The sequence below is a fragment of the Kryptolebias marmoratus genome, linkage group LG6, assembly GCF_001649575.2.
Source record: "Kryptolebias marmoratus isolate JLee-2015 linkage group LG6, ASM164957v2, whole genome shotgun sequence".
In the NCBI taxonomy this organism is placed as follows: Eukaryota; Metazoa; Chordata; class Actinopteri; order Cyprinodontiformes; family Rivulidae; genus Kryptolebias; species Kryptolebias marmoratus.
In genome coordinates this window covers 21,365,594-21,382,501 of record NC_051435.1, presented here as the reverse complement: position 1 = coordinate 21,382,501, position 16,908 = coordinate 21,365,594, and the positions used below count along the sequence as shown (strand labels likewise).

Here is a 16,908-nt window from a genome sequence, read left to right as displayed (position 1 = left end):
AGTGCAGGCGGGGCCTGTCACTTGTCGTCATCACGTCATTTGCCTAAAGGCGTGATTAAAGGTGTCTTTAGCCAGGACACGCGGGAGCGTGATATCCCATAGTACATATGTTGTACCTCGTTCCTCTCCTTCAGGGAACAGTAGTTATATGCATAACATTACGTTTTTATTACCTCTTGTTGATTCCAGTCAAGGATGAAAAACTTTAAGTCCGTCTAGGCAGCACTGGTTAATGTTTGCTGTCAAAGACATACTAGGAAGACATCAAACTCTCAGCTTGCTAAGGTAAAATATCTATCTATCTATCTATCTATCTATCTATCTATCTATCTATCTATCTATCTATCTATCTATCTATCTATCTATCTATCTATCTATCTATCTATCTTCTAAAAATTCTAAATACCAAGTTACTAAGAAGCAGATTGTCTTATTAAGACATCCTCTGTGAATCATTCTGTTTGTAAAAATCAGTACCTTATTTGTAAGTTGTTTTTTTTTTTTTGTGAAGACCATTGAACTAATTCTGTGAAAATATATCTACATTGTTGCAGTTTCTGGGTCCCACATACTCAAAATGTGAGTAAAAAAAAAACCCTAACCAATACTACGGGCTTCCAAACACTGCACACTTGTCCGCCTAATGAAAGGAATATAATAAGGTGCACTTAAAGCAGGCAGAAAAAAGTGCAGGAATAAATGGAAGCTGCAGCATCTCTGCTGTCTGGCTAAAACCCGGTGAAGAGGCCAAGGCCTGCACTTGGAGGACCTCGGCTTTATTTCCTACAGTTGCTTTTTCTCGTGCCCGTGCGTGAAAGGTTGAGAGTGCCGTCTTGTTTTTCATGATTCGGAGCGATGCGCTCTGCCCGCATGTGCGTTGGTTGTCTGCGAGCCCCCATCCTCCTCCTCCTCCTCTTTCTTCTCTGACCTGCACCGCTCTCTCTGTTCTGTTTTCATTGCTGCCACTGAAGTGTCTTTGTGAAGCTGGTTGGAGTCTGGACGGAGGGATGGGAAGAAGAGTAGGGAGGGAATCAGAGAGAAATAAGAGGGGAGGGTCTCAAGTGCTCTCACTGCTTCTACATAATGGTCCCAGCTCTCATCCGCTCCATTAGTTGCCCCTGGAAACCAGACATCACACACACACTCATGTGTCCTCTCACCACCTTTGCTGACCAACAAAGCATCCTGGATGTTGTCTCCTTGGTGACCACCTCCCTCAGATTTTCTCGTGACTGTGATGATGATGAGGAGGGATGATGGAGGCTGTAGTCTGGAGAAAGATGGACCACCGTACTCCAGAGAAGCGTGCGCAGATATGTATTAGGCTACAAGCAAGCTGTGTTCAAGTTTTCACGTTTGCCGAACATCCGGTGTAAAAGTTTGGAATAACATTTGTCCTCTGTAAAGTAGTATCAGTCCTGGACCAGGGCTAGAGCTGGAGACACTTCTAATGTAGTTCTAATAAAAAATAAGCTAAGAACTGATTGGGTTTTTCCACAGATTACCAAAGTACTCATGGGACAACTGATTAACCTGAGTCAAGATGGCTGTCATAACTAATTACCCTTAGAAAAGAAAGAAAAAATGCTAGAATTTAAATGTTTTTTGTTTTTTTTTTACAGATTTTATGTTGTGTTGGAGTTGAGTAAACTTGTGACTAATGAGGTGTTCTGATCAGGCAGTGACACGGGCATCTATTTGCATTATTTCTAGTTTTTATGTGTGTGTGTTTACTGGGTTTCAAACAGCTCCGTTCTTCTGTTTTGCTGTCGTACGGCTAGCCGCACTAAATATTTTCGAAAAGTGTTACCCTCTCAGGTTGAGGATTCTGTTCCAAAGGTTCGGTGTTCCGGATTAACCCTCAGTTGTCCTCCTTCCCTTCCAGGAACGAGATGGAGCGCGAGTTCCTGGAGCTGCTCCAGTTTAATATCAACGTCCCCGCCAGCGTCTATGCCAAGTATTACTTTGACCTGCGGCAGCTGGCTGATGACAACAACCTTAACTTCCCACTGGAGCCTCTCAACAACCAGCGCGCCCAGAAACTCGAGGTGAGGCTGAAATACCTGCCGCGCATCTTTGACACGAAGCGAGATAAGAGAGCTGCAGAGATTTCTGAAGGGCGTTTTGTTCTGCTCCTGTTTAGCACTTTAAAGTCCAGTAGGATGGTAAATGTAGCCGCCCGTATTTAAAGCGCAGATGTCACGTGACGCTGACGTGTAAAGCTCTTGTTTCCAGGCCATTTCTCGACTGTGTGAAGACAAGTACAAAGACCTGAGTCGAGCGGCCATGAGACGATCCCTCAGCGCGGACAACCTGATTGGTATACGACGTTCGAACGCCGTGCTCTCCTAGGCCGCGCCGCTGACCTCTGACCTCTCCTCTCCAAAGCTCAGCGAACACGCGGCCCGCTCCGAACAAACAAACGAACAGCCGGCCATCGCAGCTGCTTCAGACGGGATCCAGGCATGAAAAACCTCATGGTGATGGTTTCATGTTACAGCTGTGAAGGTGCGAGATCTTTGAACGTGATGAAACTTTACTGAACGTTTGTTTTCTCGGGTTTCCTATTTATTTCTTACTTGACCCTTATTTCTAAGAGAAAGCATTAAACGGTGGAGTATTTTTCTTTTTTTTTTATGTCGGGCTCGCTTTGAACTGTTAACATTTAAACAAAACTTGTTTAAATTAGTCAGTTTTGACTTGAAACGGTGAGGTTGTGGTTCTGTATTTTGAGGTTTTACTTTATAGTCCGTGGACATCATCTAAACTTGAGTAGCAATAACTTACATTTTGGAGAGATTTCCTGCTATTTGGGGTGGTTTTTTTAAAAAATCATTTCTATAGAACAAACAGCAGTGAAAGCTTTTAAATCAGGAAACACATCTGTCCATACATTCTTGTTTCAGCACAGCATTAATGGTCAAAAATGATATCAAACCGATGTTGAAATCACATTTTTTTTGTTTGTTTTTTACATTTTCATTACCACAGAGAGGGTAAAGGACAGCAAATGTTTACCATTTGGTCCCTGTATGGGTCCATATGCCAGTTGTGTTTAACCTCACTTGTTGGTTACTTCATATATAAATAATAATCAGTCATGAGTGTTTAAAAAAAAAGTTGGAGAGCACAGATCAGATATCAGTTTTTGAGTTTGGTTTATTTTCCCAGGATTTCAGATATTCTTGTTTTGAATTGGGGTTGGAAATGCAAGATGTTCCTACTTATTCAGATTATTGAAGGTATCAAAAAGTCATTTCTAACGGTGGAAAACCGATGTAATTGTTTGAATCACGTACAGCATGTCTCATATTACACGGTATTTAGCGTTTAATACTCAACAGGAGATGGTTGAAGTGAACTTCCTGCCAGCTGTTTGTTGTGGGGATTGTTTATACGCTGCAGATGTTCAAACGGTCACAGATCAGTGCTGCTGCTGTGTGGCTCCATGGGGGGAGGCAGGTTGACATGATGTGAGTGTGTGGGGTAGGGGAGGAGTCCAATCTGACCTCCCCCTCCGAGCCCAGCGGTGGATAACAAACCCTTTTCTTGTCCCGGACCCCGAACGCCACGAGTGTTCAGACACAATACGTACGAACCGAGGGGGTAGAGACTGAAAGACGCCCCTCCATCCTCCTCCTCCTTTTTGCTTACTGTGTAGGCTACTAGCTGTGAAACGATTCTTGTTTTTAATTACAGAAATGATTTGCAAATGAAGTATTTTAAATAAACACTAATCATGTAACCAACCTGTTGTGACGTTTTGTTGGATGTGACTCCAGAGGTGAGCGTTAAAACCCTCCGCGAACTAAACACAAAGATGCGTGTTTTCTTCACTTGACTAAATTATCCTCTGCAGTCCTGTCAGCCTAATTGGCAGGCGTTACGGTATCTTTAGTTTAATAACTCAAATATTTCATACTTTTAACCAGTTTTCTTTTAGGCGGTTTATCTTCTCAGCTCTGCTGCTCTGTTGGCCAAATGTTGATGAAACCCCATTGAAAACATTATGAATGTATATTTGGTCTGATAATTCTTTCATATTTGTCTGCTCACACTGTCAGGGCTCTCTGTGTCGACCTGTCCAGCTGAGATCAGACTAAAATGTTGGACGGATACAGTTTTTGTATCAACAGGTTTCTTCCTAATCTCTTCAAGCTTCAGTGTTTGGACTAAAGATAAACTATTATTAAGTTCAATACGGTTCATAGAAATTCTGCACTTAATGTTCAAACTCAAGCTCCATTTTCATACGCCCGTGATATAGTATGGTGCTGTCCGCCCGGCCGTCTGCGGACAGTTCCTTGTCCGAGCTCTTAACTCTGCGACCGTGTAAAGTCGAACTGCACGGCTGGGCGTCTTGTCCGGGATGATCCCCATTGATTTCAAGGTCACATGTGACCCCTTTGTGAAATCCCTTGTCTGTGCTCCTCCACCTCTAAGCACGTGTGTTCAGGACTGCTGTGTGAGGGGCATTAATGCCTTGGATTTTGATTACTCGGGTCGTATTCGGCACCGTTGACGATCCTCTGGTAACGATTCATGATGCATCCAGTTCTCAGAAGCTGCTCATTCTAAACGTGTTGGAAACCACATGAGGAATCAGTGCGCTGTCTCTTGGTCTGTGAGGGGACTGAGGGCAATCTTGATGGAGCCACAACTGTGCTCAAAAAAAAAAACAGAAGACACAGCCTAAGTTTTGTTTTTCTTTACTTTCCTATACTACTTTTGGATGTAGCCAAAGACAGTATTGTAGCCCCAACCACCTAAAAAGGTAGCATTTAAGTTAATTGTTTTCTTTAAAGTATCTTTACATTTCTCTCAGTACTCACACACATTCAAATTAATCCTTTTTTTGTGCACATTATAAACAGTTTGAATCAGAAACTCCCTTTATGTCCTCATTATGAAAGAAACTAAAATATATTTCTAGACGTTTTCTTTGGAAACTTGAATCAACATGAAAGCAGATATATAGTTATTTAAATGTCAGCTTTTGTTGAACTCCTATGTTCATTTGCACTTCTCAAACTAATAAATTAGGATCATACATCACGAACAGCAGACCTTTATAAATGAGCTCTAAATTCAGAGATTATATATAACCACTCTTTTCACTGCAACTCATTTTAGATACGTTCATTTTTTAATGAATTAATTTGAGTTAATTACCCCACTTGAACTCACAACACACACACCAAGTGAGGCGTCTGAAAAACCAGAGCGGGTTTATTAGTTTGTGGTCAGAAACCTCTGAAAATAAATGTTTACCTGAACCCCGGCAATGGCGAAAACGTTCTGCTTTAACAGATTTTTAAATAGAATTGAAGGGATTTCTGAAGAAAAGCTTCAAAGTATGAATGCTCCTTAGATTGAACGTTACACCAACAGATGCAAACGTCTTCATGGTAAATGGTCAAAATGCTAAAAGTGGGTGTGTACACACACCAAGGTTCTCTGACTTGGTTTGTCGGATTTAAAGTTACTATTTCTGTCTGAATGTTACAGAAAATTGTGGCGGCGTTAGCTAAATTTTCTATTCTTTTGTGTATAAAATCAGAATGGGCTTGCTGCATTTATCCAAAGCCTAATATGAAGTTCTCAGTGCTTGTTTGAACCTAAAACACAGCATTAGTTATTTTATGGTACTAAAAAGAAAACGTGATATTCTTCCATTTTATGACTTTTTTATTTTTATTTTTCTCAATCAATCAATTAAAAGCTTCTGCTCATTTCTTAGGTGTTTATAAAAAAGGAATCTGTAATTGTCTTATAAAAAAAAGGATAGTTGGGATCTTTTGAAGTGGCATTCAAGGTTATGAACAATGAATATCTTACCTGTTGTAGATAGCTCTTTGAATGACCTCGGTTTGGAGAAATAGTAGCCAAATTGATGAGCTAATGGCTAGTCCAATCAGAGCCAAGACCAGTGTGGATTGCTGACATCTTAAAACAACTTTATTCTAAAAAAAAAAAAAGTTAGTTTATGTAAATATATATTTTTCTTGATTTTTACATCATCAGTTTCACATTACATGGACTGTCCTGCAGGCTCAGCATGTTGCGCTGAAAATGCTAAAGCTAGCTGCTGCTGCTGACTATTCGCGTTGCAAGTAACCATGAGATTCTAGTGAATGTCTGTGTAACGTAAAACTGACGGTGACGTAAGAAATAAATAAACGTTTGCGTGAGCGGCTATGAAAGGTTTGAGACCGGAATCGTTTGAAGACGGCAGCGGTCCACTTCAGCCTCAGCCCTGCTCAGACTAGCCGTTAGCTCATCAGTCCAACTCATTTGTGTTTCGCCAAACGGAGGCCGTTCAGAGAGCTATCTACAACCGGTAAGATGTTACTTCTTCATACTTGTTCCACAGAACCCCACTTCAAGAAAGCTGTACTACTTTTTTTTTTTTTTTTTTTTAAGAAAGAAAATTCTGGTGTTAAGTTTAACATCTGGTGTCAGGTTCTGGGGATCTCCAGATGCCTCCAAATAAAGTGGGTGATTTTACACGTAAAAATGTCATGAATGTATTTTTTTTTTCTCTTTTCAACATTCTTCCCACAGCAGTGTGGAGAACCTGAAGCCAGCAGCTCCACTCAGAACCAGCAGGTGGGGGTAAAGACCACTCCCCTCCACCCCCACCGCAGCTCGGTGCGGTTGTTGAGCCGACAGACAAAATGAGCTCTCTCTCTCTCTCTCTCTCGCTCTCTTTTTTTTGTTTTGTTTTTCACAAAGACACTTTAATGACTTCACAGAACGAAGAGGTCCTCCTGGAGCCCACTTTAGAGACAAAACTAATGAATTTCCAGGTCACAGCGGAGACAGTTTTCAGCTCGTGTTCACACAAAGCACGCCACTCGGACACAAACCTACAACATCACGTTTATGCACAAATGATACAAAACAGACTCGTTTCTGTAGTGTCTTACACGTAGCTTAGCAGTGGTTGTCCAGAAACTAGTCTTTTTTTTTTTAATACAACAAATATCTACAACATATACATCAATAAATATAATCTTTTTTTTTTGTATCTTTCTCAGTGCTCTGGAATAGCAGATAGTAAGAAATATGAGGGGCTTCTTTAACAAATTGAACAATTTTTTTAAATTTATTTATTTATTTTGCAGTGATGATGAAGTTTGGTCAAGTGCAGAGAAAAAGAAAAATCAATGACAGAAGTTGAAGTCTGTTTTCAAAGAGATCAAATGCCCCATAAATATAATTTTTGCTTAAATTCTAAGTCTTGTCTTTTCATGCTCTGGATTTTTTTTGTTCATTGTGTTATTTTTACAGCACTTGTGAGCCGACGTTGAGAGAAAATCACACAAGCATGTACATCTAGTGTTTGTTTTTTTCCACAATAACAGTTCATGATTGAGGTTTCTGTTCAGACTGAACCATCTGTCTTTAAAACGCTTCATAGTTCGAGTCCGTTCATATATGGGAGGGTGGTGCCTTGTGGTACATTCCTGACGTTAACCCGGTCCGAGTGTGTCCGGTTAGAGCTGTGCTTGCCTCGCTGTACATGGACGGAGGCGCGGTGGCTTTCTGTGGCCAGCAGGGGCAGCATCGAGCCGCGAACCGCCTCCAGGACTCCAGAGTTTTTCCGGACCAAATCCAGACTCCGGACGTGATGCCCACCACTAAGCACATGAAGTATTTGAGCATGAAAACGGCGTAGTCCGGGCCCGAACCCAAGCGCTGGCGCTCCGACGGGCAGGAGCACGCCAAGGCCCGCTCCCAGCCGGGCCGGTAGTGCTGCTCGTAGACCAGGCAGGCCACCACGATGGTGGCTGGGACCGTGTACAGCACCGTGAAGAGCCCGATGCGAATCATCAGCCTCTCTAGTTTGTCCGTCTTGGTGCCGCCTTGCTTGATGATGCTCCGGATGCGGAATAACGACACGAAGCCAGCAAGCAGGAAAAGTGAGCCGGTGAAGAGATAAACCACAAGAGGGGCCAAGACAAAGCCCCTCAAGTTCTCCAGACTCTGGTTCCCCACGTAGCAGATCCCAGCCACCGGGTCCCCGTCCACAGAGCTCAGGGCCAGGACCACGATGGACTTGACGCTGGGGAAGAGCCAAGCTGCCAGGTGGAAGTACTGCGAGTATCCGGCGATGGCCTCACTGCCCCACTTCATCCCTGCTGCGAGGAACCAGGTGAAGGACAACACCACCCACCAGATGGAGCTGGCCATGCCGAAGAAGTACACCAGCAAGAAGACGAGCGTGCAGAGAGCGGGGCCGGAGGCGTCGTAGAGGACGTGCAGCTGGTTGCCCCCAACCCCGCTGGCGCCACACGCCACTCGCTCGTGACCCGCCACCAGGCGGATGATGTAACCCAAGGAGACGAAGAGGTAGCAGGCAGACAGGAAGATGATGGGCCTCTCCGGGTACTTGAAGCGCTCCATGTCGATGAGGAAGGTGGCCACGGTGGTCAGCGTGGAGATGAAGCACAGCACCGACCAGAGCCCCACCCAGAAGCTCGTGAACGCTCGCTCGTCCGGGGAGAAGTAGGGCAGGTGGCAGGGCTGGGCGCAGTTCGGCAAGGGTCCCGTCTGGACCCGGCCGTACAGGGCGTGCGACTCTCGCTTGATGGGGACCAGGGGGTCCCGGCAGCGGCACTCCCTGTCGCACTGAGAGGGACTGGGCGGTCTGGTCCTGACCTTGGGGGTGGACTTGGGGAACGGCGGCGCCAGCGTGGTGGTCTCGCTGCTGTTCTGGTCCATGCACAGGATCTCGTCGCCCGGCTGGGGCAGCTGCTCGCAGCTCATCCGCTCGGGCCACTCGAAGCCGTACTGGCTCATGAGGGGGGAGCAGCCCCGCTTGGCCCGCTCGCACACCGAGCGGCAGGGGGGAAGGGGCTTCCGGTACTCCGGCAGGCAGATCGGCGTGTACATGCTGCACAGGAAGAAGAGCAGGTCCGGAGAGCAGCGGATGCGGACCAGGGGCCAGAACTGGTGCACCTCCAGCCCCACCTCCTCCTGCGTGTCGTGGTTGAACTGGTTGGGCATGTAGGTCAAGTTGTAGCCGATGCCTTTGCACATGGGCACCGTTATGGGCTCACAGACCAGGTCCTTGGAGGCTCCGAATGTGAGACCAGGACACCAGAGGAGCAGCAGGGACTGCAGGAGCACCAGGCTGGACGACATGACCCCTCCTGCTGCAGCCATACAGGAAATAAATATCAGTCAATCAACTAATTTAAAGTCTTTATAATAATTTAAACAAAGAAAATAAGTTCATGGCTGAAGACTTTATTTTACTGGGTGAGCTCAGAGCACCTTCAAGGCTCCAAATGGGTCAAACAAAGTGGGCTATGGCAGTAAATCCAGTTTGTCCCGATCCCCGCGAGCGCTGTCAATCATTCACCAGAGCTTCCACAATCATTACGGAGAAAGTTCATATCCGGCTGTCACGAGCCAAGAAATTTAACGAGCCTGTAAGATTTTTACCAGTTCCATTTCCTCCAAGTGAGCCACAGAGAGCCGCATCAGCAGCTGTCCGTGAGAGGAAAAAAAAAAAAAAAAACGGAAAAATTTTAGCAGAGCTGTTCAGTCCCGAGCAAAGTGACCTCTGTTCGCTCCACGAGGGAGCCCGCCGCGTAAATAAAAACGCTCACTTGATGCGTCTTGTTTATATTCCGTCAGCGAGTTCAAAACTTTTCAAAGTTCTCCCCTCGTGTCGTTTCAGTAGGAAAACGAATATAAAAACAAATAACTAAATTTCAAAGAATTTATTTGAGGAGTCGCTCAGGTTGGAAACTTGTCCCGTGTCGTCACGCAGGTCCACGCGCGGCGGCTGCGCTTCGCGGAGCTCGAGGACGAAGTAAAGTCCGCCTGAGGCTGCAGCATCAAACACAGGCTCTGCTGCGTTCGCGGCTGTCGGAAATGTCAGCACTTGTGGAGCCGCAGCATCAAACGCAGGCTCTGCTGCGTTCGCGGCTGTCGGAAATGTCACCACTCAACCCCCAGCGCGCTCCTGTATATTACTGACTGCTTTAAAATAAAAAATAATAGTTTCTGGGATATTTTATTGTTATTTATAACCGAGTCAAAAAATGTAACATAACAAATATAAATTATTTATTTATATTGGTGTTGTAAAAAATACAGAGGTTCTGCAATTTTCCTCATATTGTATATCCAGGCAAGAATCAGCTTATTATCTGTCATATCAACAATCTAATCAACAAAAAGCCTCAAATAAAAATATATACTGCTTTCAAATCAACAAAATATTTAAGTTTTAAGAAATTAGAATATAATTTTATGTTTGCTGAGTAATAAATATTTATTGTATCCATTAAAAAAGTGGCCCTGTCATCAGCTGATAATATTTTTAATGATATAATTTAAATACTTTGCTGTTTAGCATAAATGAATAAATTCATTTAGTCTATTTCATTGGTTAAAGAAACTTTGTGCTTATATTGGGATCTGCATTTTTAATAATATGGTATTTTCTGTTTTTATCTGAAGTATTTAATGCAATTCCTAAAATGATCATATTTTGTTTTGGTTTTTTTGTTGTTATTTAAAAGCATGTTTTCAATGAAATTCCCCATGAGCTGATTGTGTTTTAATATTTTAAACCTTCTCCCTTTTTTTTTAGCTTGTTTATTATTTTGCAGCTCAATATTCAGTTACCTAAAGGTGGCCTCCAGGCACCTGACTGCTGTCAGACCTGAGAGGTGCTCTACTTTCCAACAGTACTCGAACACACCAGGAGGAGGTCTCAGGTGATGGATCAGCTCTCTGACACCAACCCAGACTAGACCACCCCTACACACTGCAAAAGGTTAAAAGAACAACTTTTTTTCTTACTGTTTAATATAGTTTGTATTATGATTAATTATTAATAACCACAAAGTTAATCTTTTTTTTTTTTTTTTTTCAGTTTGGTTCATTCGTTTGGTTGTCCCCAGAATGCCTGTCCCCTCTTTGTACCCACGTTTAAAAAGACCGATGCCAGACATTCTTATGTAAAATGTTTGTTCCCTTTTATGATTCACGTCTCTTATATCAGCCTCCCACTGATGGCAGATAATCTGTCGCCTTATTTCTAATCAGAAGGGAAAAACGCACAAGTGTTATGTTTATAAGCAAACAAAGCAAAATACACCCACATCAAAACGAAATTATTCCTATTATTGCCACTTATAGCTCCCAAACTGGAATTTAAATCCATCCATCCATCTATCCATCTTCTTTACCCGCTTCTCCTTTCTGGCTTTCTGGGTCGTGGGGTGTTTTCATTCATTATTTCATAAGTAAAATGTCATAAATAAGCTCTTTTGTTGTCAGTTTTGATGCTGCTTTCACCAAACCAACTTTTTGGGTGAAAAAAAAAAAAGGATTTAAAAACGTTTGAGGCCCAAATCACAACTGCTCAGGGTTTAAAACTGCAAGACAAAGTCGAATCAAAGCCTTTGGACCTCTGCAGAGACGACTACTGAGCTCAAAATCCCAAAGTGTTTATTCATTGTTCGTGGAATTGTTCTGATTTTCTCTCAGTTTCACAGAAATGTGCTCACATCCATAAAAGCGACCAACTCAAACGTTTGTGTAATCCTCAGTATTTTCTAGTCACAGCAGGACGGCTGCTTTACGACTCCAACCGAAAACTTCAGGGTGTGCTCAGCAACTCTTTCGGTCTCCCTCAGCCACACAGGACAAAGATCACAACACTCCCTGAGGGGACAAAGGTCTTCAGAGGTGTGTGTGTGTGTGTGTTCTACATATCAGCCAGGTCGAGCCTTCCTGGGCCTGATTTACCTTCACCCAGGTTACTCTGATAGAGAAACGCAAACAGCGTGGAGATTGTGTGTGGAGCCTGGAGGGGATCAATCTCTTGTTTACACACACACACACACGCACACGCACACACACATACACACTCGAGCATGTGCGTTTATGTGATTACCTGTGGTGATGTTTTTCAGGTGCCAGGCTTGTTTGACAAAGAGTTCAGGAAGAACGCTGAAAGACAAAGACGTGACCTGCATCACCAGCCGGTCAGGTAAACATGGAACACACACACACACACACATTCTATCTGAGAGCACCCAAACTTAGAATCAGAGTTAAACTGTACAGTTTCACTCAACTCCATCATCTACAATGCAAAGAATAATTCTGGTTTATACCACATTTGGGGGGTGAGTTGTTCTAACCTTTATTGAACAGACACAACACAACGACCACACTGCGGTGCATGAAGCCGCCTCAGCAGTTTAGTAAAGACTGCGTGTTTCACACGACCTGCTGAGGCCAACTGGAGACAAACAGCAGTTACCACCTGCTGCATCCACCTTTCATTTCACCGCCACAAGTTAAAAAAGGTTTCTTCGCCCGAATACACGCAGTCCACGCGGCGTTTTCTGTTTTCCCCTAACGCCACAGCGCCGACCTTTTGCAGTGGTAGTCTGTGGAAAGGTCACGAGGAGTCAGTGTCTCACCTGCTGCAGATAGCTCTTCGAACGACCTCAGTTCAGAGAAACAGTTCAGTTCTGACGCGACTGACGAGCGGACAGCTTGTCTGAACGAGCCCAAGACCAAAGTGGGTTTCTGTTGGAAAGTGCTATAGCTAGCTGCTGCCGTCTGTGCTTGCAAATAACCATACCGTTTGATAAAATGAATAAATAATCACCCTTTCATCCGAAGTCAAATAAAAAACTAATTCTTGGCTGTGTTCAGGTCTTACAGAGGAGAACCCGGGGCAGACCCAGAAGGGATCCCGGAGGGATTGTGGCTCCTCTCTGGACCGGGAACGACTTCGGGATCCCTCAGGAGGAGCCGGAGAGGGAGGTCTGGGTTTCCATCTTGGACCTTGTTGCCTCTCAGAGCCGACCATGAATGTGTGGCTGAAAATGAATGGATGAATGTGTTCAGGTTTGGTTTGAAATTGTCTGTATTTTGCACATATAGTTTGGGTTAATATTGCCCCCTCTAAATGCAGTAGTAACAGCAGTGATTCCCGCAAAAGTGTATCCACTGAGTCCCTTTTTGTAAATGTGGTTTCTGAGTATAATTCTATAATGTGTGAGATTTGTATTTCCTGCCACTCTGGTTTGTAGTTAAATATGAATATGAAGCTGTACAAGTTCTTAGTTATTTAAAAAGTAGGATTCCTTGAATGCATATCGCCCGCCACCTTGCACACCAAGGTTTGAAGCAAAAGATGTTGCATGACCTGTTAGCGCTCAGGGTCTGTGCTGGGGATGACTCTCGGCTACTAGCACACCAAGTTTTAGCTCAATATCTGTAAAACTGACCGAGTTGTGGCCATCTTTGTGTTTTCTAAGTTCAGTTGGCTGTGGTGGTCATCTTGAAGTGGGTTGATTCTGAAAATAAATCAGCTGTAGACATTCATCTCATGATTGTTTTCTGAGAGTTTCATTACAAACTGTCCGGTAGTTCTTGAGATATTTTGCTAACAGACAGGCAGAGTTTACTTTAGGAGTTAATGGCAAAGTTTCAGACAAATATCTTGCCTGATCAGTTAGTGCTCAAAGTATGTACTGGGGGTCATTCTCAGCTACTACCACACCAAACTTCATCTCAGTTTCTTTAAAGTTGACTGAATTATAGCCATTTATGTGTGAGCCAAGGTTGATCAGCTGAGGCAGCCATCTTGAATGAGGCTTACTCCAAAAGTTAACCAGTTGTAGATGTCCATCCAGTTATTATTTTCTGATAGTTTCATTAAAATCTGTCCAGCGGTTCATGAGATATTTTGCTAACAGACAAACACACATATGGGCAAATATGTGATCGGCCACCTTTCATGGTGGCAGGTGATAAATATGTCAGAGTAACACTTCCCTCTGTTTTCAGTGAGTAGTTTTGATTATAAAACAAACAGCAGAACATGTGAAAATAAAAATAATAACCTCCCATTCTGTCTGTTCATGTCGTTCTCATGGAGTTCATGTGTTCACGGTGTGTCTGAACTCAGCTTCATGTTTGATCTGAACGCACCTTCGGGCTGCGTCTTTACCACTGAGCTGAACAGCGGAGCAAAGCTCCAGTGCGTAGTTGTAGCTGTGCCCCCCAGCCCCCACGCCAGAGGGGGCTGGGGGGCATGCAGAGGCTTGGCGCTGCCTCGACTGAAGCGGGGCATTCTCTCGGATTTTAACGTTATCGTGAAAATAACGAGGACCAACAGCTTCCTCCAGGACACTAAAAGGCAATAAATGTCTGAAATGTGAAAAAAAACAAACATCTGGCGTACTGAATGCATTAAAAAAAACAACAACAACAACAAAAAACTGGGACAATGCAGCGACCGCTGAGTGCCGAGTCACCTGCTGAAGACGCTGAAACTGAGGTAAAGTTAAAACAGAGAGAAGAGAATCTGAAAGGAGCCGAACAGTAGCTAAAAGCTAAAATCAGCAACACCATAAAGGCTAAAAGGAGCATGGGAAGATGAATGATCAAAGATGATCAAAACGAACAATGTCTTCTGAAGGAATTCTCCGCTTTTGATGTATGTTTTATGTGGGATTTTTTTTGTAAATAAAGTTCAGGTCATTGTGCTCTATTCCCAACAGAGCCAAACGTGTTGATGAATGATAAAAGCACAAAATATGCAGAAGTAGATTATAGATGTTTCTGAAGAATTCAAAGAGATCTTAATAGATTTCTATAGGGACAAAATTGTAAAGAAAGTCAAAGAAAAATCCAAATGTATGGAAGACAGGAACAGTAAAGGTCAAGGCACGCTATTACCAGATTGAGCCAGACGTTTTGATAAACAAGCAGTTAAAAAAACACAAATTATACAAAAGCTTGAGAGCAACAAACATATGGAAGAAGGTATGAAACAGTAATGCTGACTAAGCATTCACACAAGAAGATCTGTTGGGAGGGGGGATTAAGAAACAGTTAAAGAAAGTGAAAAAGCTGCAGAGCTCAGACCTGCTGAAGCCTCTGAATAACCAGGTCACTGGGGGCCCTGCTGGCTTTTGTGTAGCAGCTCACTAAATGTCGTGGTGGGGGTACTCTGTGTGTGTGTGTGTGTGTATAAGGCACACACTTGTGGTGATGTGAGAGCAGAGGCCCGCTTCTTCCCTCCTCTGTCACCGCTGTCCACATCCCTCCCACCACCAACCCTTTTCTTTTTTTCCATTTCTCGTCCTTTTTTTCCCCCCTCCTTAAACTGTCTTTTGTTTTCATTTACGGTGGCATTTCTGCTCCGTCGTCGTCCGGGCCCTCAAATTGGTCCTGACTGGCTCGCAGGCCACTGGAGAAGCACAAAGGACTTCGTTCTGCTCGCTACAGTTCCTCCATTGTGGGCGTCCCACAATGCACTAATTGGCGATGACAATTAAGCGCGGTCGACACTCAGCTTCAATTTGCCGCTGCTGCCGCTCGACAGACATGAAAGAGAAACGGCTCGGCCCTCCGAGCCTCCCTGGAAAATATCCTGGATTTTCCTCCACTTTTCATTTCTGCAGTCCTCTCTGCTTAGCCTGTGGGCTCATGAGCTCGACAAACGGGCCCGGGTGGACGTGTTGAGCGTTTCGGCAACACGTGAACTCGTTCGGCGGTTCAGGTATGACCTTGAAGCCGGGACCTCTTTGGGGGCGGGGCTTTCTTCTGAATCACGTGTCGTGATCTGTCCCCTGGCAAAGCTTTACAACTAAAAGTTCCCCATTTACAAATCAATAGCCAACGCTCAAAAAAAAGCAAAAAATATTAGTTTGGTGCGTGCAAAATGTTGAGTTAGAAGGTAAAGCTCAGGGGTTCAGTGAAAAGGTTATAAACAGTTAATATCTTACCTGTTGAGCTGGTGTCCCTCTGGGCTGACTTTTGGAGTCATAGCTGGTGACTCAAGATGAATGAAAATTGCCAGAAATTGGGCAACGTTTTCCTTGCAGTTTCACTGAATTTGAATTGTTTGTGACCAAAGAACTGGCGAGCCGTGCGGCCTCGTTGTGCACGGCGATATTTTAAAAATCACAACCTATTTTTGTGTCCACGGCTTGCAAAACTGTACTATAGGCTGCGCACATTATTTTGTTGGCCACATTGTACCGAACTCGGCAGCTGCCCCCCTTGTTTATGGTTCAATCTACCGGAGTAGACTTTTGAAATGAAGATAGGCAGATTAGGACCAGTTTTAAAAATGATAATTTATCATCAGTGTAGTTTTCAGATTTGGACATTTCGGGCTGTAGCCTCGAATGTTTTCTGGTATAAGGAGAGCTCCTGGGAAAGGTTTGAGATGTCCGCACAGCTCCATGGCTAACCTGGGAGAAAATGTGTTGTCATGCAGCAACAAAACTGTGCCGTCCACAAATAGGCCTACGCTGAATTCAGTTGCGTACGCTCAAAAGTGGCCGAAGTTGATTCCGGTGAGTTTCTTATTTTTTCCTTATCAGTATTCCAGTTCTGGTTGCTCTCATTAGTCACACACTCATTATGGAGTGGTGTTGCTGTTCACTTGTTCGAACGCTGTGAAGGAGAGTTTCATCAACGTGGAGGTGATCCCGCCATCATGTCGGCTTCTTTAAATGTTTGAGGCCTTGTCCACATGGGAATGGTCTTTTGCAGTTTTCTAAAAATATTGTAAATGCGGCCCAAATTCCAGACATGTTTTCATCCACATGTAGTAGGTATGCCAGGCCTGTATGCGGCGCTGTGATCAGGAACAGGAAACAAGACATGGAGCATAGAAATGCCTTCACGTCAGGTAGACTGTATGTATATATATATATATATATATAAAAAAAATTCCCTTCTCACCCTCCATGGGTGGTCTTTGTTTCATCCTCTGAGCTCGGGTCCTCTACCAGAGACCTGGGAGCTTGAGGGTTCTGCGCAGTATCTTGGCTGTGCCTAGAACTGCACATTTCTGGACTGAGATGTCTGATGTTGTTCCTGGGATCTGTTGTAGCCACTGCT

General features: G+C 43.9%; 2 protein-coding genes and 1 long non-coding RNA gene across 8 annotated transcripts in view; 2 read left to right on the top strand and 1 right to left on the bottom strand.

The window, feature by feature from the left end:
• ccnyl1 (cyclin Y-like 1) overlaps nucleotides 1–3,749 on the top strand; it is an 18,366-nt gene extending 14,617 nt beyond the window's left edge. For both annotated transcript variants that reach the window (XM_017421084.3, XM_017421083.3), the window contains 2 exons: nucleotides 1,886–2,048; nucleotides 2,236–3,749. In XM_017421084.3, coding sequence (XP_017276573.1) covers nucleotides 1,886–2,048; nucleotides 2,236–2,352 — 280 coding nt within the window. In that variant the 3' untranslated portion in view covers nucleotides 2,353–3,749. The remainder of the gene's footprint in view (nucleotides 1–1,885; nucleotides 2,049–2,235) is intronic.
• A 2,613-nt stretch (nucleotides 3,750–6,362) lies between these two features.
• LOC108238837 (frizzled-5-like) overlaps nucleotides 6,363–16,908 on the bottom strand; it is a 61,707-nt gene continuing 51,161 nt past the window's right edge. Inside the window, exons 1-3 of one of the 5 annotated variants that reach the window (XM_037976085.1) lie at nucleotides 12,704–12,779; nucleotides 11,924–11,979; nucleotides 6,363–9,161 (exon numbers count right to left, since the gene is read on the bottom strand). In XM_037976085.1, the coding sequence (XP_037832013.1) occupies nucleotides 7,435–9,150 (1,716 nt within the window). In that variant the 5' untranslated portion in view covers nucleotides 9,151–9,161; nucleotides 11,924–11,979; nucleotides 12,704–12,779 and the 3' untranslated portion in view covers nucleotides 6,363–7,434. Of the gene's footprint in view, nucleotides 9,162–9,282; nucleotides 10,183–11,923; nucleotides 11,980–12,703; nucleotides 12,864–16,908 lie in introns of those variants that run through there. The other 4 variants (XM_017421150.3, XM_037976086.1, XM_037976087.1 and 1 more) reach the window with 4 other exon arrangements.
• LOC112450680 lies at nucleotides 10,436–12,805 on the top strand. Its single transcript, XR_003039359.2, has 4 exons — nucleotides 10,436–10,798; nucleotides 11,587–11,715; nucleotides 11,943–12,019; nucleotides 12,697–12,805. It is a non-coding gene; the product is annotated as an uncharacterized LOC112450680 (long non-coding RNA).